At 63.5% G+C, this 21,537-nt stretch overlaps 3 protein-coding genes across 3 annotated transcripts; all 3 read right to left on the reverse strand.

Moving 5' to 3' along the window:
- Positions 1–138: 138 nt before the first annotated feature.
- On the reverse strand, positions 139–4,295 carry MNEG_2644 (hypothetical protein; the record flags this gene model as incomplete). Its single annotated transcript, XM_014048875.1, has 8 exons — positions 139–408; positions 852–1,050; positions 1,254–1,486; positions 1,740–2,002; positions 2,294–2,433; positions 2,747–3,846; positions 4,076–4,168; positions 4,257–4,295. 8 exons carry the CDS (start codon positions 4,293–4,295, stop codon positions 139–141), a joined length of 2,337 nt encoding a protein of 778 aa, XP_013904329.1.
- A 1,237-nt stretch (positions 4,296–5,532) lies between these two features.
- MNEG_2645 (phospholipid-translocating ATPase) lies at positions 5,533–15,638 on the reverse strand (the record flags this gene model as incomplete). Its single annotated transcript, XM_014048876.1, has 24 exons — positions 5,533–6,358; positions 6,546–7,776; positions 7,975–8,122; positions 8,342–8,454; positions 8,724–8,863; positions 9,122–9,294; positions 9,547–9,729; positions 9,929–10,048; positions 10,243–10,407; positions 10,600–10,740; positions 10,938–11,001; positions 11,182–11,339; positions 11,565–11,702; positions 11,869–11,984; positions 12,162–12,477; positions 12,664–12,863; positions 13,039–13,156; positions 13,410–13,558; positions 13,772–13,949; positions 14,129–14,290; positions 14,468–14,548; positions 14,865–14,982; positions 15,216–15,281; positions 15,412–15,638. The coding sequence occupies 24 exons, from the start codon at positions 15,636–15,638 to the stop codon at positions 5,533–5,535; spliced, it is 5,331 nt and encodes a 1,776-aa protein (XP_013904330.1).
- Positions 15,639–16,287: 649 nt separating this feature from the next.
- On the reverse strand, positions 16,288–18,481 carry MNEG_2646 (ferredoxin--NADP+ reductase; the record flags this gene model as incomplete). The annotated part of the gene is made up of 5 exons (XM_014048877.1): positions 16,288–16,625; positions 16,806–17,052; positions 17,277–17,429; positions 17,660–17,980; positions 18,461–18,481. 5 exons carry the CDS (start codon positions 18,479–18,481, stop codon positions 16,288–16,290), a joined length of 1,080 nt encoding a protein of 359 aa, XP_013904331.1.
- Positions 18,482–21,537: the final 3,056 nt, after the last annotated feature.

Consider the following 21,537-nt stretch of genomic DNA (forward strand, 5'->3'; position numbering starts at 1 on the left):
GGGTGAGGCCAAGGATGCCCGCGAGAGGCAGGGTGAGCGGACTGGGTGCTGGGAGGGCGGGAGGGCACGGCCAAAGTCAGGAGTGTGGGCCAGCGAGTTGAAGGAGAGTCCGCGGCGCCCGACATCGTGGCAACGAGATCATATTGCCCGCAGCGCCACACTCCGAGCGCCACACCGCTCGGGCCCTGCCTCGGACGGGTCGCGGCCGCGTCCCGTCCTCTCAGGCGGCGGCGCGACCCTCCCGGCTGCTGGCCCCACCTTTGACGTGCCGTCCCAGCTCCAGAGCTGCAGCACCGGCGAAGAGTCCTCCCCGCTCAGCTCCGCCGCGCTGGAGGTGGTGCGCTTGTACGACACGCCCAGCAGGGGGCCGCCATGGATGCCCACCGGGATGTCGCCCGACAGGGCGACCTACCAAGTCATGAGCAAGAAGCGAGGATGTGTGTGTGTGGTGTATGTGTGTGTGTGTGGTGTGTGTGTGTGGTGTGTGAGTGCGTGCTTGTGCGTATTTGTGTGTGCGTGTGTGTGTGTGTGTGTGTGCGCGCGGGGTGTGTGCACGTGCGCATGTGTGTGTGTGTGTGTGTGTGTGTGTGAGTGTGTGTGTGTGTGCGTGTGTGTGTGTGTGTGTGTGTGTGTGTTCCAGAGATGGGCACAAAGGGTCAGAAAACTGACCGACTAGGGAATGTAGGGCGGCGCCATAGGCAAAGCAGGCAGGCTGTGGGTCAGGGCCACGCACAAGGTGGCACAAGGTGCAGCTAGCCAGCTGCCTCGCAACCTGTGCGTCTGCAGCTGCTCCACACCTCAGTGAATGCAACCCCACGCCCCGCCAAACTGCATACGTCCTGAGACCCCACCTGTGCGCACGTGACCTTGGCCTGAACCCCGTCGACGGCCTTTATCCGCACCACCGACTGCATCGCCGCCGCCGCCGCCGCGTCCGCCGCTGCGGCTGCCGCCCTTGCCGCCTCCTTTTCTTTGTTCTTCAGGAGCCCCTTGGAGCGCGGCGCCACGGGCAGCGCGGGGGGCGGCTCCTCCAACACAGCAAACTGGTCCCTGCGGGGCGGCCGCGCGGCGGTGCGACGGCGTTGGGGCAGGGTGTTACACCAAATCAGCTCTTAAAGTAAAGCCTTCCTGAGTGATCTGGCGCATGACGCCGCGCGATTCCAACCTGCCATCGCAACTCACAAGGGCCGTGAATCCAGAGTGGAGGCAGGTAGCGGTGACCCGCAGCCTGCACCCGCGCGCGCGGCCCCCACCTGTGAGAATGCCACGCCAGGTCCACCCCAAGGCCCGAGTCCACCTCCTGCCAGCCGCCGGTGAGGGTGCGGTACCACACGCAGTACCGCCGCCCGGCCGGCCAGCAGCAGCTGACGTACTGCCCGCTGGCAGAGGCGCCCAGGATGGCGCGGCCGGAGGTGAAGGGCGTGGCGGCGACGGGCTCCTTTGACACCACCACTGGCAAGACGTGGGGGGACGGCCCGCCCAGGTCCTGGGGGTACGGCAACACAGGGGTGGGGGCAGCGTGTGTGTGGCGGGCGCGCGGTCACCGCCGTCCAGGCAGAGGGTCCGGTCAAGGTTGACGACCAAGCACTATTGTGAAGAGCCCGATGCACGGAGTGCTTCAAAAGTTCAGAGTGGTAGCAGGGCAACCCCACCGCCTAGGGGAGGGGGTCGGCGTGAACATCCGACACGACAAGGATGCGCTCAACGGGCCGCCCCGGCCGAGCCCCGCGCGTCCGCACCTTCTCCGCAGCCGCGCACGACACGTGCCACAGCGTGTCCCCAAACTGCGCCACATACGACACGTGCACCGGCTGGGGGTCGCCCTCGCGGCTGGGGCTAACGTGCGCGGCGGCCAGGTCGCGCGGCGGCAGGGCGGCGACGGGCAGTGGGTACATTCTGTCAAAGGTGAGGAACGCCATGCCGCTGTTGGCGCCGACGGCCGCCAGGTTTGGCCGCATCGGGCTGACCGCCACCGCATATGTCTTGGGCACTTTCTTCTGGCCTGCGGCCAAGAGCATAACGGCGCACGCAGGAACAAGCAGGCGTCATGAAACACGCAGTTGGCGGCATGTGATGTTCATGGCATGGCGGCTTCGCCTTGGTGGAAAATGGGGAAGCACCGAAACAGAGAGGACGGTGCAAACAACGGTGCGGAGCAGGTGGGCGCTCCGACAGGGGGCGCTCGCGCACACAGCATGCGATTGCTGTCGAGCTGCGTGCAACACCAGCGACACCGGTGAGCCGACAGCAAGTTGAATCCCATAAACATCCTTGGGGCGCCTTGAGCACTCACCTGGTGGGATGAGGGGCGCCAGGTCGACGCAGGGCCGCAGGGCGCGCTCCACTGGCAGGGCCGTGAGCGTGTACATGGCCATCACCGCGGCGGTGTTGACGGTCATCAGCAGGCCGTGGGCGCCGCTCAGGTTGAAGTACCTTTCAAAGCCCAGGGGATTGGCGGAGAAGCGGAGGCAGGGTTTCGGAGGGTGGTGTTTTTTGGGGCGGGGTGGCTTGAGTGTCGGGGTGCAAAGAGGGAAGGATGGAGCCTGCGTCCCTCGCGAAGGAGGAAGGGGGAAGGCAGATTTGCAATGCCTCACCCTGAGGCCTGCTGCTTGCTGCTGAGTTGCAAGGTCAGCTCCGCCTCTCTTGAGACCATCGCGCCGCCGGCCCGCACGGCCACGCGCCCAGTGGCCGGCCAGGGCCGCAGCGGCGTGCCTGTGAGAGCGCGCGCGGGGGCTGCACGACGCACCTGTGGCTGTAGGCGAGGCTGGCAGCGGGCGCCTTGGGGTCCAGCTTGAGCCGCCACATCTCCCGCAACGCGTGCGGCTCCCACGCCGCCACGTGCTTGTCCGCGCCGCAGCTGAACACGCGCGGCGCCGTCTCGCTGTCGTCCTCGGGGCCAGGGGCCAGGCAGAGCGACCAGACGCCGCCGGCGTGCGCCTCGACAGCGCGGGTGGGGCCGGCTTCCCGGCCGGCAGAGAGGGGGCGGCCGAAGGGATCGTACAAGAATAGGCCGCCGGACGCGTCACCCACAAGGAGCAGGTCACGAGACGGCACGAACACGCCGCTTGCACCCGGTGTGGCCGCCGCAGCAGCCGCCGCGACCGCGCCTGGACCGCCACCTGCCAAACCAGTCGCACCCGCGCCGCCGCCGATGCCGCCCCCGCCACCCGTCGGCCCTGCCGCTGCAGCGCCGCCGCCGCCCGTCGGCCCCGCCGCCGGCGTCCCTGTCGCCCCCGCGTGGCCCTGCCGCGAGGGCAGCACCAGCAGCGCCGTGACGGCGGAAGCCTTGTACCCCGCGCCGGGCGCGAGCCGCCCCACCACCCGCAGCGTCGCGAGGTGCACCAGCCGCACGACGCCGTCGGAGCAGCCAACCGCGAGCACCGGGGACGCCATCATGCTGCCGGCGGGGTCGGCGGCGCCGCTGCCGCCGGGCGCGTGCGGGCCGCCGCGGAAGAGGAACGCGACGCTGGTCGGCGAGCGGCCGTCCAGCTGCGCCTTGGTCACCTCGAACGGCTTCTTAGACAGCAGGTCGTACAGCACCACCTTGCTGTCCGCGACCGCGACGAGCAGCCGCGTGCCGTCCAGCGCGCGCGCGGCCGTCGCGCGCGGCGGCGGCGCGCCGAGCGTCCCGTTGACCATGTAGTGGGCGGCGGCGGTCTGCCAGTAGGCGACCTCGGCGTCCAAAAAGCGCACCTGGCGCACCCGGCCGGACGCGGCGCGCGAGGGGACGTAGTCGGCGGCGGAGGCGTTGGTGGAGAAGCCGCCGTCGCGCTCGCCGCTGCGGTTGATGGCGGCCTCTACGGCGCCCTCGTCGTCGGCGCCGCCCATTGAGAGGTCGTGCAGGATCTAGCGGGGCCGCGGGGGAGGTGGGGGCGCGGGCGCGGCCGGGGTGCCAGATGATGAGAAAGGCGAGGCTTGTGAGTGCGCGCCACCCCGCCGCCCCTTGCTCCTTCCTTCCGCTTGCCGCTGCCACGGCTGGCGCGCGGCAGCCGCAGACGGGATGGATATTCAACTGTAGAATAGTGGCACGCAAACGTGCAGCCAGCTGTGCGGCAAAGCAGGACTGCGCGCGCACCTGCTGCGTGCTCCAGTCCCAGACCTTGACGGCGTCCGACTGGTCCGCAAAGGCGATCCATGGCTGCACCGGGTGGAACTCCACCAGCTTCACCTGTAGCACCCCGCATTGAAATCATCACAATGCATGAACGAAAGCGGTTTGGATCGCTTTTGCAGCACTGATCTGGTTCAAGACCAACCTTTGCTGTGGTGGGCACGAAGCCCCGCAGCTGCAGCATGGTTGGCCCTGTGACTCCTTCACTTCTCTATGTACTCCGCCCCATCTTTGCTGCAGGCACCCGTGGATCGAACACTATTCTTGGCACTTTGGCCTGCTGCGAGAGCCTGAGATGCTACTGATTTATTTACAAGTAGTGCAATCATCAATGGTTGTGGCGGGCTGTACGTTACTCGTACGAGCTCCCACTCCACTCGACTACCGGTACGCTGGCGCTCAACTCCTGGCAGCATTGGTGCCGCAAGGTGCCACTGCACACCTCGTCCAACTACACTGCACCAGAGAAATTGACTACCCTTGCCCATTTACGGCCTTATTCCTCTTCAGGTAAGATATGCTCGCGCGTCATGGTGCCTGGCCACCCCACAAGGGGAAATCTAGATGAGTAGAGCTTTCCGAGAGGGCACAAGCGATGATGAGGCGGGCTCTACATTAGTTGGCTTGGCAGTCGGAATGCAAACTTTTAATTTTATGCAATTTTCACGGGAGAAATCGAGCAGCAAAGCCTGGCCGAGCGGCCGGAAGTCATGCGGGCAGGCCCTGATGTGGGGTGACTGACCGGCACCTGGGCAGGGTACTGCAGCAGTGCAAGAGCCGTTTGTGAGGCTAGCACAGGCTGTGTTTGAGCCACCGGCGGGCGTACGGAGGTCTTTGATACATTTTAGACTTAGGACAGCCTCAGGAAGTCAAAGTCTGGCCGTGCTGCTGGCTGATCGGCAGGCATCCTAGCAAACAAGGCTACCCCAAACGTGAGCCACTCACGCCTACCAGTTCTGAATTGCCCTGCCTACTGCCTGAGAGTACAAGTAAAGGAAATGTGGCCGTTATTACACTAACAAGAAATCATAAGCATGCAGCACAGTAAGGCACAGTGTGGGCTCGTTGGATCGTTTCATACGTAGGACAAGGCGGGTGTGACTAAACATTAGTGAACGCAGGCCGGGCATGGTGAAAAGTATAGGATGCTGTGTAAGAGTCTGAGAAAGCAAGGCGCGTGCCCCGCGGAGAGGTGCAGGAAGCCACCATCTAACATGGGCATTCGCCAGCAGCAAAAAAATCCATTTGGCCGAGCACGGCGCGTCGCGACCAACTAGTAGGGGGCAAAACACAGGGGGTTGCCAACCTAAGGCACTCCAGCTGTGCGTAACCATTATCATGCGCCAATCGGGCTCCTCCGCTCCCGTGGTCAGGGAGCAAGTCCAGCAAAGGCAACAACACTCGTAGGCACCTCTTTTCAATCAGCTGCTGCCGCCAGTGGTGCGTCGCTTGGGCCCCTGGCTCAGTGCTGCCAGGTACAGCTGCAGCATGGCAGGATCCTCGGTCTGAAGCTCCGTCATGTGCGGAGCACCCGCGTTCGCCGCCGCCACCGATGGCCCTGCTGCTGACGCGGCCTGAGCCCCGGTGCCCGTTGGCGCTGCGACAGCTGCGGGCGGTGACGTCACCTCGTCCGGCGGCGCGTCGCTGCCTGCGCCCACCATGCGCAGCAACCGGGACGGCGACCCCAGTGACCGGTGCTGCTGGTGGAGCGAATGCACCTGGGCACCAGTCGGCAGCGGTGGCTGCTGCGCCTGCGGCTGCTGCTGATGGTGTGCTGCATGCTGCTGCTGCTGCTGCTGCTGGTTGTGAGGAGGCTGCTGATCAAAATGCTGCACGGGCGGCAGTGATGGGATTTCGGGCTCCTCAGCCGGCAGCCCCAGCCACCTCTGCGGCCGAGGGACCTGCTGCGCCGACAGGGCAACCCCAATGCTGCCGTTGCCGCTGCTGCTGCTGGGCCCGCCCGCGCCGCCGCCGCTTCCGCCACTGCCGGCGGCCTGCCCATCGCTATGGTCATAGCCCTGTGTCATCCCTGGCAAGGGCAGCGCACCCGCAGCCCGCACGCTGAACGAACCGCCCTCCGCGGTCGCGACCGCCGCTGCCGCCGCCTCTGCCGCGCCGTCGCCGTCGGTCACGCTGTTGAAGCTGTCCGTGCGGATGGCCGGCGCCGCCGCGCCGCCCTGCGACGACACCCGCGATACGGGGCTGCCGCCGCGCGACATCTTGCTCTTGGGGGAGCGCGAGCGGATCCTGCGAGCGGGCGGCATCAAACGAAGACGGCGATTGCAGCAATTGAGCACCCACACCAACAAATGTGAACAGCCCTTGCACCGTTTCAGCGCGTTGGAGACACACGCCTCTTTCCAAAGCTTGTGCTCTCAGGAGTTGGCTCCCCCAACCAGGTGGCCAGCCGCATCGGGCCGGTTCACACGCTCACCGCGGCAGATTGGAGACGTTGAGGAAGCTCAGCTTGCGCACGTGCTTGTGGCGCCAGGGGTCGCGGCTGAACTCGCGCTCCAGCTGCGCCAGGACAGGGTTGCCGGCGTAAGTGCTCTCGTCCCGCGCGACCTGCGGCACCGCCTCGGCCCCAGTGCCGCCGTTGGCGCTGGTCTGCAGCAGGGCGGTGGTCCCCGTCGACAGCGGCGGGAGCGGCTGCGTCGTGTGCGGCGTGCCGCCGCTCGCGGATACCGTCGAGCCCGGCAGGCTCGCACCGCCCGCGGCCGCTGCTGCCACCGCTCCTGCCGCCGCCGCTGCTGCTGCTGCCCCCGTGCCCGCGGCCGCCACCGCGACTGCTAGGTTTCCGCTGCCGAGGGGCGTCGTGCCGTGCGAGAGCAGGCCGGTGCTGAACAGGGGCCCGCTGCTGGCCGTACGCCTGTGCAGGCTGCTCGCGCCCAGGCCGCTGAGCGCCCGCGCGAGCGCGCCCGAGCCGAACGCCCCTACCGATGCCCGCGCGATCGGCGCAGCGGGCGTGGCGGGCTGAGTCGTGCCAAGGGTGAACCCGCCAGAGCCGCCGCCGCCCAGCAGCTCCCCCGTCGCCAGGCCGAAGCCGCCACCGCCGCCGCCGCCGCCGCCGCCCATCGTGCTCAGGGTCGTGTGGCGCGAGACCGTTGGGGCGATGATCTCGCCGGTCTGAGATATGGTGTAGCCGGCGGCCGCCGCGCTGGCCCGCAGCTCATTGGCATCAAACACGCGCGACCGCGCATCGTAAGGTGCCACAAATCCGTTGTACCCCCGCCGCCGCATCACCGTCAGCGCCGTCCCGTCGCCACCTGCCGCGCCCCCCGCCGCCGCGAGCGCGGCGGCGCCGCCGCTCCCCTGGCCGGCCGCCGCCTTGAGCCCCTTCCGCTGCATCAGCCGGCTCGCGCGCGCCATGACGCCGGCCAGCTGGCTCCTCTTCCCCGGCACGCTCGACATGCTGTGCTCGACCATGGCCTCGCCGCGCCGCACCCTGGCCGCGATCTCCTGCACGAGCTGGTAGTACTGCGGCCGCAGGAAGCGCCGCAGCTGGCGGAATCCCGCAGTGGGCAGCACGCACATGGCCGGGACGATGAGGACGGTGAGCCAGAAGAACAGGGCGTTGGCGATGGTGCCGCGGAAGAGGTGGTGGAGGTCGGAGGAGAGGTCGATGGGGAACGCGCCGATCGTCAGCAGGAACAGGAACCACAGGGCTGCGGGGAAGGCGGGGGGGCAGGGGCGGGGCAAAGGGGGGATCGCAGCGGCGCCAGCTGCAGTTCACTTTCCGCGTCAGCACGTCTCAAACCGGTTCAGCAATGGCTTTCATTCGTGGAGGGTGGCGCAGTCGCCACCCCCACCCCACATCCCGCCCGAGCTCGAGTCAATCAGAGGACCCAGCAGCAGCTGCCTACCTATCGAACCCCAGCAGGAGGCGTGGTGCATCCAGGTCCAGTGGTCGATGACGGACGCCAGCTGCGAGTGCACCGTGGCGATGACGACGCTGAACATCAGGATGCCGTCCTGGGCCAGCCCCACGGCGTGGCCGGACCGGCGGTCGATCTGGTTTGCGGGCGGAGGGACGACAGGGGCGCAGCGAACGCGGCCAGGCGGCCGCCGGGGGACCGATCGCCGTCAGTGCGCTGTCGGGCCGTGTTTGTGAAGGGGGGCGGTGGGCGAGGCGGGGCGCGCAGCACTGGTCGCGTCTATGACCCTAAACTCAGCGCCAGACGCTGGGCGTGGACCCATGAGGGCGGCCTTCTGGAAAAGGGATGCGCCCACCTCTGTGGAGTCTGCGCCCATCATCACCGACGCGAGGATAATGAGAGCGTGGGCTACGGCGGTGGCCAGCCAGCCCGCGATCGCCGGCAGGTTGAAGTATAGGTTGCGCTGGCCTGCAGGCCAGGACACAGGGGCGTTGGCGGGCGCCACAACTCGTTGACTTAGAACGACACCATGATGGCACCAGAGTTCTAGGATTTCAGGTGCAGGCCCCGTCCGCGCATACGCCAGAGCCTGATCCGCACAAAACGTGCGTGCCCTCGTGTCATCTAGCCGCATTGTCAGCTGCCCGGCGTGCAGCTGCCCGCACAGGTTTACCACCCAAGCAGCACGCACTGGCCCAAGCCGCTCCATCGCCGGCACAGCGCCGTGCGCAGCGCACCCTCTCTGTACAGCAGCGGGAACCTCTCCCCGTAGACCTTGTCCAGGTCGCGGTCAAACCACCCCACCACCAGCGGGGCCATGGCCGTGAACACCACGTTGAACAGCGTCATGTAAAAGTCGTTGTAGATCGGCTGCCCGCTGTGGTTTTGGTGGGTTTTTGGGGTGAGCTGGTGACTTGGTGCCATGGGCTTGCTCAAGTGCTCGGGTGACTGCTACCAATTCCTGCACTTGCATGGGTGGCAAGGTTAGTGGAGGTCTTTTCACGTGTGAGCGCCGCAATCACACGTGCGGTCCATGGCAGCTGGCTCTGCGATAAAAAAGCCGTGTCCCTGGCTCAGCCTGCCTCTGCCGCCCCTTTCGCAGATTGCTTGCTTCTACCCCACGCAGCCCTCTCACCTGAACAGAGCAAAGGCGTTGTATACAAATATGGTGGTGCCGAACAGCAGGTTCTTGTAGAAGAAAAACAGGATCATGCGCGTGATGCGCTTGTAACTCAGGCGGCCGTGGACCAGCAGCAGCGGCGTCAGGTAGCGAAATTGGGCGATGGCGAAATCCGACGCCATCACAGCCTGGGCGGGGTAGTTGGAGTGCCACATGGTTCAGGGTTGATTCTCAAGGGTGGGGATGGCACGGGCGATGTATCACATGTGCAAATGCAATGCACCAGCGTGGACGCGGTCACATGTCCCATCTGCCCCACGATTGCGCTTGTGGCCAGCGGGCCGGGATTGAGGGCCGTCGGCGTCGCTCCCTCGCCAGCAGTGACGCGAGGAAACCCAACATGGGGGCCGTCGCACCAGCCCCCTTCCCCCCACGCCCACCTGCATGCCCTCCTGGCCGCTGATGCCGACGCCGATGTGGGCCTTCTGTATCATGCCGACGTCGTTGGCGCCGTCCCCTATGGCCAGCGTCACGTCCCCCCAGCTCTTGACCAGCGCCGTCACCTGGGCCTTCTGCAGCGGCGACACGCGGCAGCACACCACCGCCGCGCACTTGAGGCTCACCTGCAAAGGGGAAGGAGGCAAAATGAGGGACGGCAGCGCATCAGGTACCGGGGTGAACACCAATGCACCGGGCGCGGTCACACAGCGCAATCTTCAAGGGGTCGCGCCAACTACTTGATCACTTCGGACCCTCCGACATCAGCGCGAGGCAGCTGGCTGCGGCTATGCCCTGCGCCCGGCCCTAGTGAGGCGCCCTCACCCTAAGGAACAGGTTCCTGAGCATGGGAGACAGCCCGTACAGCAGCGCCTTGCCGTCGACGACCAGCGCGTACTTCACCGGCATCTTGGCGGTCAGCTCCTCCGTCAAGATACGCTCCACCTGATGGCAAATCATGAGGGCGGTGGTTGTCGAATTCAGGTGCCTGTTCAGGGCTAGTATCCTCCCACCCAGAGATCACTGCCAACACAAATTGTAATGCGTATGAAGTTCTGCAGGCAGGCAGCTCCCACCCACCCTGCCAGCACAACCAAGGGCATCACGCATCCTGTCATCCACCCACGAATCCGGCTCACCCGCTCAAGCTCGGTCTGCACGTGCGTGCCCGCCAGCAGCATGGCGTCCTCCATCATGCCCTGGTGCTCCAGCAGGTCCACCTCAGGGCTGTGGCCCGTCACCTGGAACTGCGTCATCTCGTCAGTGATCAGGCTGCACGCGTAGCCGATGTTGATGGCCGTCTCCTGCGTGTATGAGGTGGTTTGGGTTCGAGGTGGGTTGGTTCGTTGACCCGTGCATGGCAGGCATCCCACTTTTGTGTGGTGGCTGATTTGCTGGCCAATAGGAAAATTAACCCTTGACGTGTTTCAGCAGCCTAATCACCTTCCTGCAAGCCCTCCAAAAAACCGCAATGAACCAGCAGGCCAGCGCCGCACCATCTTGTCGCCCGTGAGCACCCAGAGGCGAATGTTGGCCTCCGCCAGGGCCTTGATGCACTGTGGCACTCCCTCTTGCAGCTTGTCCTCGATGGCGGTGCAGCCCAGCAGCACCAGATCACGCTCAATCTCCTCGGACACCTGGGGACAGGGTTTGACGTGCGGTTCTACACTCAAAGTTGTGAATGCTTGTCACCTGGACGCATGCAGGGGCGCTGCTGCGACAAGCGATTTCCTTTCCAGTCTGGAGGCAGTGGAGGAGCTGGTGATTAGGGCGCAAAGGATGGAGGCAGATGGTTGAGCTCCATGCCCCACCCTCGGCCGGGCAGCCCGCTCACCATGTCCACTTTGGCCTGGCGGTTGTCCATGGACGTTTTGGCGTCGATGTAGCGGTCCTGCCAGCTGGTGGGTACAACCATGAGGCAGCAAGCACAAAAACTCGGAATGAGCCTGGATGAGCGCAGTGAGCAGGTGACGCCGAGCACCAAACAGAGCAGTGCTGCAGCTGTGTCAAACCACACCAAGGGGTAGCAGCAAACCATGCAGCCCAAGTGCGTGGCAGTGCTGTGTGCCAATAGGCACCTGTCATAGAAGGTCGCGTCGAGCTCCTTGTACGCGAGGCACAGCGTGCGCAGGCCAGCGCTGCCGTAGTCCTCCATGTGCTGCAGTGTGACGTCACGCAGCGCCTCGTTGGTGGGGTGGCCGCGCGCCAAGCGCTCGTAGATCACAGTGTCTGCTCCCTGTGCCGGTTGGTGAAAGGCAGGCCCAACAAATCAAATTCGCGTACATGCGTGCGCATGTGCGTGTGTATGTGTGTGTGTATGTGTGCGTGTATGTGTGTGTGTGTGTGTTTGTGTGTGTGCACCCGCCCCTTCTCTCCTGCTGAACTAGCCTGGCTTGCAACCCAAAATCCTCCTCACATATGTCCACACCACCACGCCGATTGCATTGCGAGCGCCACCAACCTTGCAGTACAGCAGCAGCCTGTTGTCGGGGCCGCGCAGCACGACGCTCATCCTCTTGCGCGTGCTATTGAATTCCAGGATGTTGAGGACCTCGTACTCCGCCTCTTGGACTCCCTCCGGCAGGGACTCGCGCAGGGTCTGGGGGATTTAAAGTTGGGGGATTCAGGGGCTTCACAGGGGAATCTGTGGCGCAGGGTCTGTTGCTGCAGATAGGCACAAAGGGGCGGAACAGGGGCCAGCTTGGTGGCCGTTGATGGATGTGGATTTGTGCGGTACAACATAGCCAGGGCCCTCAGGGCCTCACCAGTATGGTGTTGGTCCTCTTGAAAAGGAAGAAGCCAAACACCTTGGCCGCCACCACCAGCGCCGCCTCGTCAGGGGACTCGGCCTCGTATCTGATGCGCTTGGGATCAGCCGGGCCTGTGGGGAGCATTGAGCGATGGAAAAACGGGCCTTCTGTTGAACGCGCCCGCCCTTCGTGTCTGGGAAGTTCCCGTGTTTCGCAACCTCGTCCCATTTCAACTTAGCCGCTGCGCTTCAGTGTCGTGTTTTTGTCCTGGTCGTGCCGGCGGCCTCGCTTCCACCCACGGCTCTCACCGTCAGGGATGACCGTGTGGCAGAGCGCCAGCATCCTGAAGAACTCCCGCGCCAGCTGCGGGTTGGGCTGCGCCGCCCAGGCGCCCCCCATGATCCTCTCGTCGTAAAAGTTGAAGTACTGCTCGCGGCACGGGCTCGCGCTGGAGCGCTCGGCGACCCCTATCTGGATGCCGCGCCGCTCCGCGTTGGCGCGCTCTATCTCCGTGATGCCCGCGCCATAGGAGACGCCGCCGATGGAGGCCTTGAAGAACTCCATCACGTTGCGGGTGAGGGTGCCGGTTTTGTCGGTCAGCACCGTGTTGACCATGCCCAGCTCCTGCGCGTGGTTGTGTGGGTGGGGAGAAGGGGTTTGGGAGGAGGGGGTGCATGTGAGTGCTTGCTAGTGTGTGCATGCTCGTGCACGAGTGGCTTTTTGAATGTGTTTGTGTGTGTGTGTGTGTGTGTGTGTGTGTGTGTGTGTGTGTGTGTGCGCGCGTGTGTGTGTGTGCGCGCGCGCGCTCACAGACCCATCCGGCTGCAGCGCCACGTCTTGCGAGTCAAGAGCCACAGCCCAGCGCACCTCATTGAGGTTTGACGTGCGCGCCACGGCGGGCGTGTCGCTCTCAGCGTGGTACATGGCCCGGTCCTTGCCGATGAACACAAAGGCCTGCACCACCTTGACCATCTCGATGGACACGTACAGGCTGATGGGGATCAGGTAGCCTGGTGCATGCGGCGGCGTGTGGCGGGAGGGGCGGCGCGAGCCTGGGCCGGACGACGCGACCCTGATGACGGCGCTGGCCGGCAAGCAGCGGCCAGGTGCCCAGACCCCGAGAGCCTCAGCGGGCGCAGTAAGCAGGTTTGCGCCCAATCAGCATGAGCGGCGCGTGGATCTCACTGTAGAGGATGAAGGACGTGATGAAGTTTGTGACGGCCACCAGCACGGGCTGGGCAGGGTCGTATTCGCGCGGCACATGGGCAGGGTCCAGGTACCAGTGCCCCGGCATCTCCTTGGCCTGGGATGGGGTGGGGGTAGTTTGTTGTGGGTGTGGTTGGGGGGCGGCTACATCTCCAATCGAGCCGCAGCCAAGGCAACGTGCAGAGACGCGGCCGTCCTTCCAAGGTGATGCTTGCTGATTGTTTTAGCCAGCGTTTTGTGTGAAGGCATTCTGGCATCTCAGCCGCCGGCCGTGGTGTGCCGGCTGCCCTACCCAGCCACCCAGCGGCGGTGTCCTGCCCCTTCCTCCCTCCCATCACGTGCACGCGCACCGTCCAAGACGCGAAGGTGATGCACCCCACGAGGCACATGGCAAACAGCAGGGAGAACATGAAGAGGATGATGCGGTCCACGGTGCGCTCCACCTGGGAGCGCTTTGAGGGCGGCTGCGTGGAGTTCATGAAGATCTTGGTGTCGTGGCCTGGGGTGGGTTTGCAGGTCAAGGGGTGGTGTGGAGCGGACGTGGTTGAGATGTCTAGGGATGCAGGCAACACAAGGTTGACTAGACAGGGCCGCGACGCAGCCAGGCAGCTGATGGGTGGTACGGTGAGTTTTGCATCCATGCAAGCTGCCTGTTTCCACGCTTCTGGTGCCTTCCAAGACTGCAGCTCTCCCAACACTTGTGGCCTCTCACCCGCGTAAATGACGAGCCCATACACCCGGGCGGTGTTGCGCAGGCTGCAACCGCGCAGCAGGATAGCCGCAGGCGGCACCGGCACCACCAGCGGCTCAGCGTTGAGGGGGCTGGGCATCTCCAGGTTGCCGGTGAAGTGGTACAGCCGGCTGTTGGGCGGCTCACAACGCACGGTAGCCTGGGTGTTGTGGCAACGCAGTGCTGGTGAATTAGTTTGTTGCCCGACCTCCGCACGAATTTTGGGCAAAGTGCACGCTGCTGGCAGGTAGCTGAAGCTGGTGGGCGCGGGGCCGCCTGTCCCCACACGCGCGCGCCAACGTGGCCGCCCAGCTGCCCCTTTCCATCGGTCTCGCCCACCGTCAGGCCTCTCAGCGTGTCGCGTGTCAGGTGCTTGGTCTCGTCCAGGGACTTTTTGATCTTGAGGTTGGTCTCGCCATCCAGCTGCATGGTCTCGATGTAGCACAGGCCGTCCTCGTTCTCAGCGGACAAGAACAGCAGATCCGCCGGGAAGTACTCATCCTGTGGCGCAGCAGGTGTGCACGTGCGTGTGTTTGTGCGTGCACATACGCGCCCAGGCGCATCCACATACATGCCTGCGCATGCACCTGCGCTACTTTCGGGCGTCAGCAGGTGCAGTACCCTGGCGCCCACAGCACCACGTTGCTGGGCGGCCGCTGCCCGTCCCTTGCGCCGCACCTTGAACACCGTGATCACGTCCCCCACTTGCACGTCCGACCATGTTTTGGTGACAAACCTCTTCTCCCCAGAGTCAAACACCTGCGTTCATGCAATCACAAGACGTCCGCGCCGCATGGTTCCTCGGCTGTGTATGGCGCCGTCGGTGAAGCAGTCACAGACGAGGCCAGAGGCCGCGCTGATACCCTTCGCTGCAGCGTAGTCGTCTTGAAGCTGAGATCACACACACCAGCAGCCGAGCTATTCTGCCACTGCCGCACTTCCCACAGCCACTTCCGCACTCCCGTCTTCAAACCTCGCGCGAAATCCATCGCAAGAGCGCCCACGCCCACGCCGCAGCAGCTCCCTGCCGGAAAGGGCAGGTAGCGCGCGAGGGGTTGCGCCCGGAGCCGCCCACCTCCACTGCGCGGTTGTTGACCTCCACGTCCTGTCTGTAGCGCTTGTAGTCCTCCATGGCCTCCTTCATCATGGCTATGCCCAGCACCAGGCCCAGCGGCAGAAAGCTCGTCCATGGCCTGGGAAGAGCAGCACGCGGTGTTGGCGAGGTGCCAAGAACCAGGAGGCACTGCAGCTCAGCATATCCCCCATGGCCATGGCGCAGTGCGCATTGTTGGAGAGGATGTGCAAATCAGAAGTCAATGTGGCCCAGCATGTCCACCATGCGGCTGCGGATGCAGCGGCGTGCAGCAGCTGCTGGCGGGCCCTTTGGGGGTGCCACCTTGCGAGGTGCTGCAGCGGTTTAGCTCACCTGACCGGACTGTACGGCGTCAGTGACAGCGCCGCGTTGAGCGTGAAGTATATATTGGCCACGCGCCTGCATTGAGATTCAGCAAACTTTATGAGGGGCCGGAACGCATGCCTGATATCGCCCCACTGCTAAATCAACCATGCAGACTGTTGACCGTCTTCTTTGCCCTCATCCAGCAGCCCGATCGGCCCCGCACCTGTACTGCTCGAATAGGGCCTTTGGCAGGAAGGATAGCAGCGTGTACTTGGTTGTGCTGGTCTGGTTGGCGCGGTAGCGCGCCTGCTTGCCGCCGCCAGGGAGCTGCGTGCGCGAGAGCGAGTGCGCCACCAGCGGAACGTGCGGGAACGACACGATCCGTGTCCCCTCCACGTCTCGGCGTCTGAAAAGCCTTGCCATAAACCCGCCTGGCCCGCCGTCCTCCATGGCAAGCCGCGCCGTGCGCGTCTAGAATTTTGCACCCATCCGGCGATCTGCTTAGCTGCCGATCATGCCACCAACGCCGTATGGGAATTGTTAAATCACTGTATGCGCATGCGGACCAGCGTGATGCAGCGATGCTGGCCTTTTGAACGCGCCTTTGACCCCGGGTCTGGCTTCGTTGGCGGAGTGTGAAACAAACAACTGTGCGCTTATGGACGGAAACAAAACTGAGAAATCCTGACGGATGCAGGCAGCGAGCCCTGCGGCAAAGGTGCGGCTTGGTCCATGCACTGCTGCTTTGGCAGCCGCTGCGTGCTGGTGGCCCAGTTGACAACGGCTGGATGCACCAAACCTTGCTATCAATCCAAGCGCCATCAACTATGGGGCTGATGTGATAAGTTGCACATTGCAGTGCGTGGTGTCAAAGCGGCTGTCTGATGAAACACAGGCATAACGCCCCGCCGCCCCCGCTCGCAGAGGCGCACCGCACAGCGACAGTCTGGCGGGAACTGTAGCGTATGCACACACGCTGCACCCTGACGCCCACTGAACTGATATCAACTAGACCAAACACCTGACATCTTCCCCCTCACACCTGCCTAAAAACGAAAACTCTCCACCCAGATGAACGTGCGCCCTCAGCAGAGTGCGGTTACCCAGGCAGTGAGCTGCCGCAAGCGACGTGCACCATGTCCTCCACCTTCACTATTTTCTCTCGCGGCTTCCCCTCGGCGGCTCCGCGCCGCACCTCCTCCGCGTCTATCCGCTGCCACCCGCCCCAGTCCACCGCACGCACGCACCGCTCGGCAAGCAGCCGGCGCAGGCCGGGCCCCCCAGCCACCTCCGCAGCCGGCGGCGCTGACAGGTCGTGCGCGATGCACTCCACCGTCTCGTCAGCGTCCATGGAGTTGGTGCCAATGATGCCAGTCGGGCCGCGCTTGATCCAGCCGCAGACGTAAAGGCCGGGGTCGGCTTCGCTCCCGCCCTTCTCTGTGCGTGTGCGAAGCGAGCGCAGAGGCTGTGTTTGGTCGACGCGCCCTGCAGGCACTTTGGACCCCTGCTTCAAATGCAGCGGCGCCCTCTCTGTTTTAACTCGGTCAGACAGACACCCTTCCCCGCTAGTCCAGAAATCCTACTACATCCGAGCTCCCAGACCCCAGTGACACCCACCTTTGAGCACGCGCCCAGCCCTGTTGGGGATGACGCCAGCGCGTGCGTCGAACGCGGCGCCCTCTAGCTGCAGCGACTTGTAGCCAATGCTCTTGAGGACGAGCTGGCATTCGTGTGTCTCAAACTCGCCTGTCCCCACCGCCACCATGCCGCCGCCAGGCAACACCTGAAGCTGCGTGCGCTCAACGCGCACGGCGCTAGCAGCGCCGGACGTGTCAGCGACAACCTCCACAGGGTTTCGGTAGAACTGGAAGTGTAGATGCCGGTCGGCGTTGAGCGGCTGCGATGCGGCTGCCTTGAACGGCAAGTTCCATCGGGCGGTGTGTGTATGTTCACGGGGAAGGGTGAGTGTTTAATCTCTCTACTCTGGCAGCGGTAGCACGCGGCTTTGAGCTCACAGCCGGTCCCTGAGCCTTGATCCTGCACCCATTCATTCGCATTGGCCCCTCGCTTCGGACAGCAGTGCCTCACCTGAGATATGAGGTCATACATGCGCCGCCGCATGCGCACTGCCTTCATCTGCGCCTCGTCACCAGCCGACACCGCCATCTGGTCGGCGGGCGCGTGGACGGCCACGTGGCCCAGCTTAACCAGCTCCTTCAGCTCCTTGGGCGTGCAGGCAGCCTTGCAAGGGCATGTTTGAGGCGGCGACACGGGTCAGCTTGAGGCTTCTTGGATACAAACCCTCAGGCAGTCAGCCATGATGACCACATCAAAAAAACTCTCGCCGCTCAGCAAGACAGCCAGCCAGGCGAGACACACCTGACAACAACCCACCAAGTCGGCCGCCGAAACAGGCAACCACATACCAATGGTGCAGACGGGCGCAAACACTCTTGCCTGAACATCCTCACCTGCACAGGGCCCCTACGTGCAAAGATGTGCACCCGCTTCACCCTGCTGCCCCCCGCCAGCTGCGACATGGCATGCGCAGCGATGTCCGTCACAGCTAGCTCGCTGGGCCTCCGCAGCAGCACACGCGCGCAGTCCAAGGCGACGTTGCCGATGCCGCAGATTGCGACGGTCTCCACCTTGGACAGGTCGACGGGCAGCTGGGTGGCATCGGGGTGGCCGTTGTACCACCACACAAACTCACGCGCAGCGAAAACACCTGAAGAGGACTCGCCGGGGACGTTGAGAGGGCGGTCGCTCTCGGCACCATAAGCCAGCACCACCTGCGGTGCCCAAGCGGATGCGTTGGATGTTCAGGGAACGGGGGCTCGCGGGGTTTAGGAAGTAGAGAAGGCGAGGTGGTTGTTCTGGGTGCCAAGACTGGCACGCCGCGTCCAGCGCTACTTCCCAACCACGCAACCCTGGGGTCGCCGACAAATGTGATTTGTTGCAATTGGTCGGCGCTGCTGGTGGGCACGATTTGTAACAGGCGCGGGCGCACCAGACCAACAAGCACACCGCATGGTAGATTCGCCGCAGCTCGGCCAGGGTAACATCTCCGCCGACGTTGACATTGCCCAGGTAAGCGACCCGAGGGTCCAGGCAGGTCTGGGCAAACTGATTGATCACATTCTGGAGAGCCAGGACAGGTCGGGGCAGTAAGGAGATCACTGTGCAATGAAATTCATCATGCCCTTTAGAATCTCTGTGCGGCTCGGTAGCGTGTTGGATGCTGTGGCATCACGTTGCTTTGGATAGCTCACTTCCTTATCCACAGTCCACATGAATTGTTGGGGCAGTACAAAATCCTCAAAGCAGCGCGTGCAGTACCCAGCAGCTCGCTGCCAAATAACTGCACCTTTGTGTCGGCATGGTCAGGAGCGACGCCTGAGCGCACCAGCCCAAAGGGCGTGGGCAGCCGGTCCTGAGACAGCGCGATGCGAGCAATTAGACAGGCCTTCTGCTGCTTTATATGACAATGCAGCGGCATCACACCTCCCTAGTGACCCACCAGAACATCTACTTGAATGTCGTTGCCGTACTTCTTGAGCAGCTTCGAGTGCCAAGGAGGCTCATGAGGACGGTGAGGTCCACGGCAGCAATCGCAGTGAGCGCCGCGCCTGCGCAGCACACGCTCACCTTCTCAGCAGTGTACAGCCCCGCGGGCCCACTACCTACGATACAGACTTGTAATGGGATCTGTTGTGCTGCAGAGGAAAGCAAGCGCTGCGCGGTGCGGAAGAGCACCATGCGATCTACGCGATCTGATAGCGATAGCCGTGACACAGCGATGCTTGAGTTTCAAGAACAAAACCGCATTCATTTTTTTCTGGCATGCGCTTGCACGCAGGTCAGCGATTAATACACGACTTGGCTGCCGCCATGTGCGATCCAGTCCAAGCACCCGCATCAATGAAGCCCATCCAATTGACAAGCGTTGAAGAATATTAAGTACCAACAGCAAGACGCATGTAATTGAGCTTGACACGGATCATTTTAAGCTGCCACCAGGATGGTAGCTGGGATTTGCACAAGGACGGTGACCAGAGAAGTGAAACACCTCCACGGCACATCTGCCTTACAGACGGCTGCTTTGCAGCAGCGACCACATCAACAACAAATGCGAATGGTACAAGGTTGAGTGCACTCCGTCGCAGCATGCAAACAATGACGAGAGTTGAGGACCGCAGGTTGATACCGCAGGGCGCCTGGAGTGGTCGCGACCGCCACCGCACACGGCAGATGTAGCCAGCAGCAGTTGGCTCAAAGCGATTTGAGTATCCCCACCACAAAGATATTCTTGACAGATTATAGCACCGCTGGCCAATACGGCTGGTTGGATGTCTGCACGTGGCAGAGAGCAGAGCACAGGGCGGATAGCAGATCAGCTGTGTGGCAGTGCTGGGCAGTGTTCAGACAAGAAATGAGGCAGAAACACTGGTTTGCACAGCAGCGTGCCCCTCGCCGTCCTGCCCTGCTAGCTTTGATGCCAGGCCTGCCAGTGGAGCTTGGCGGGCAGCAAAGGCACGTCCGCTGCGTGGCGGCGGCTGCGTCGGCTCGGGTGCCAGCAGTGCATCATCGTCATCGTCAATGTCATCATCACGAGCCACCTGCGCCGCGGCGGCAACAGGGGCGGCAGTGGTGAGAGTGCTGTCCTGCGCACCCACAGCACAATGCAGCAGAGGGCGGCGGTGCGCACGCTGCTGACTTGAATTATGACCCCCAGTCATATGAGCCAGCGCCTTGCATGCCACACAAACTGCACGGGCCTGCGCACCCACAGCACTCCCGGGCGCCAGCCGCTCAGCCGCGCTGCTAGCTGCCGTGCCGCTGCGGCTGCTTGCGAGTCCTCCCAATCCTCACGGTCTACTTCAAGCTGCAGCCAGGTCTTGCCCGCGTATTGCTCCACGCCGCCTGCGGCATATCGCTGCGCTCTCTGCTGCTGCTGCTGCTGCTGCTGCTGCTGCTGCTGCTGCTGCTGCTGCTGCTGATGCCGCTGTTGCTGCTGCGGAACCACCGCATCTGGTACGGCGCTCTCCACCACTGACTGGTTGGTAACATCCAATGCAAGATGCCCTGCTGTGGCGAGCTTCCCGCTGCCTCCCTGCTTTGCCTGCCACTGTTCATGCTGGTCGACGGGCAGGTCACACGATGCGTGGCGCAGCTTCGCCGCCGCAAAGCGAACAGCGCTGTCAGCTGCGGCTGGGGCCGCGTTTGTATTGGTGATATTCCCGAAGGCCTTTCTCGCGCTCAAAGGCGCCACCTTGAGGCGAGGTCCGCCCTGCCGAGCTTGCTTCACCTTGTTGTTGAGGGCGGGACCCAACTCCACGTTCTCGTCCTGCAGTTGTCGATGTGGATGCAGCAGCTGCCCAGCGTTCTCCATGGGGATGCGCTTCCGTGGAGATGGGCCCGCGATCACATGTCGAGCTGGCGGTCTGCTGGATTGAAATTGCGCTGAGGGTGCGTATCAGGGTACATCATACCGCATTGTAAGAAACATACCGTACACCTCCAAGACAGTCGTGCAGCCATGCACGGTGGTGCCATGCAGTCCAGTACCGTACTGTATCATCCCGTGGTGGACGAGTCCATCCATTCGCCAAGGCATTGGAGAGTAAGAAGTACCAACAGCAAGCAACACATGATTGGGATCAACATGGATGATCTTCAAGCTGCCACCAGGACGGTAGCCAAGGCAGAGACGTGGACCTCGACAGCACACCTGCTTTGCAAAAAGCTGCTCCACAGCAGCGACCCACATGTACAACATATGCCAATGCTACAAGGTTGAGGAACACTTGAAATTCTACAGCACTGATGGCCAACAGCGGCGAGCGCAGGTCTGCACGTGGCAGTCGTGCTGCCATGACGGCTTCCTCAGCGACAAGCAGCAAGCTGCCCTCATTAGTGGCAGCAGCACCTCGGCACGCGCTGCCCCGGACAGCTGCCACCACCCCAACCACCATCACCACCGAGCTCAGACTGCGCACCAACACCCACGACCATGCATCAGCGTGCACAAACAACCACGCCGCCGGCGCCAAGCCCGCCCCACCCAACTCAAGCGAAACGCCACCGCCGCCGGCCAAGCAGACTGTCACCCCTCATCGCAAGCAAGGTGGTGTGAGCTTGCTCCAAATGTCGTTCTTGTGGCCACCACCTTAACAGACCTGCGCATAATCCTTCCAACAAAAGGATTTCCATCCCAATGTACCGAACAGTTGGCCAGGTTATTAGCTGCGGCAACCAGGAGAACAAGCCAGGCTCAAGGCCAGCCTGCTGGCAGGTCAGCAGGTCGCGCTTCGTTGCCAGTAACGGCGCCACTGACCAACAGCCAAGG

This window comes from Monoraphidium neglectum, assembly GCF_000611645.1.
Source record: "Monoraphidium neglectum strain SAG 48.87 unplaced genomic scaffold scaffold00306, whole genome shotgun sequence".
Lineage (NCBI taxonomy): Eukaryota > Viridiplantae > Chlorophyta > Chlorophyceae > Sphaeropleales > Selenastraceae > Monoraphidium > Monoraphidium neglectum.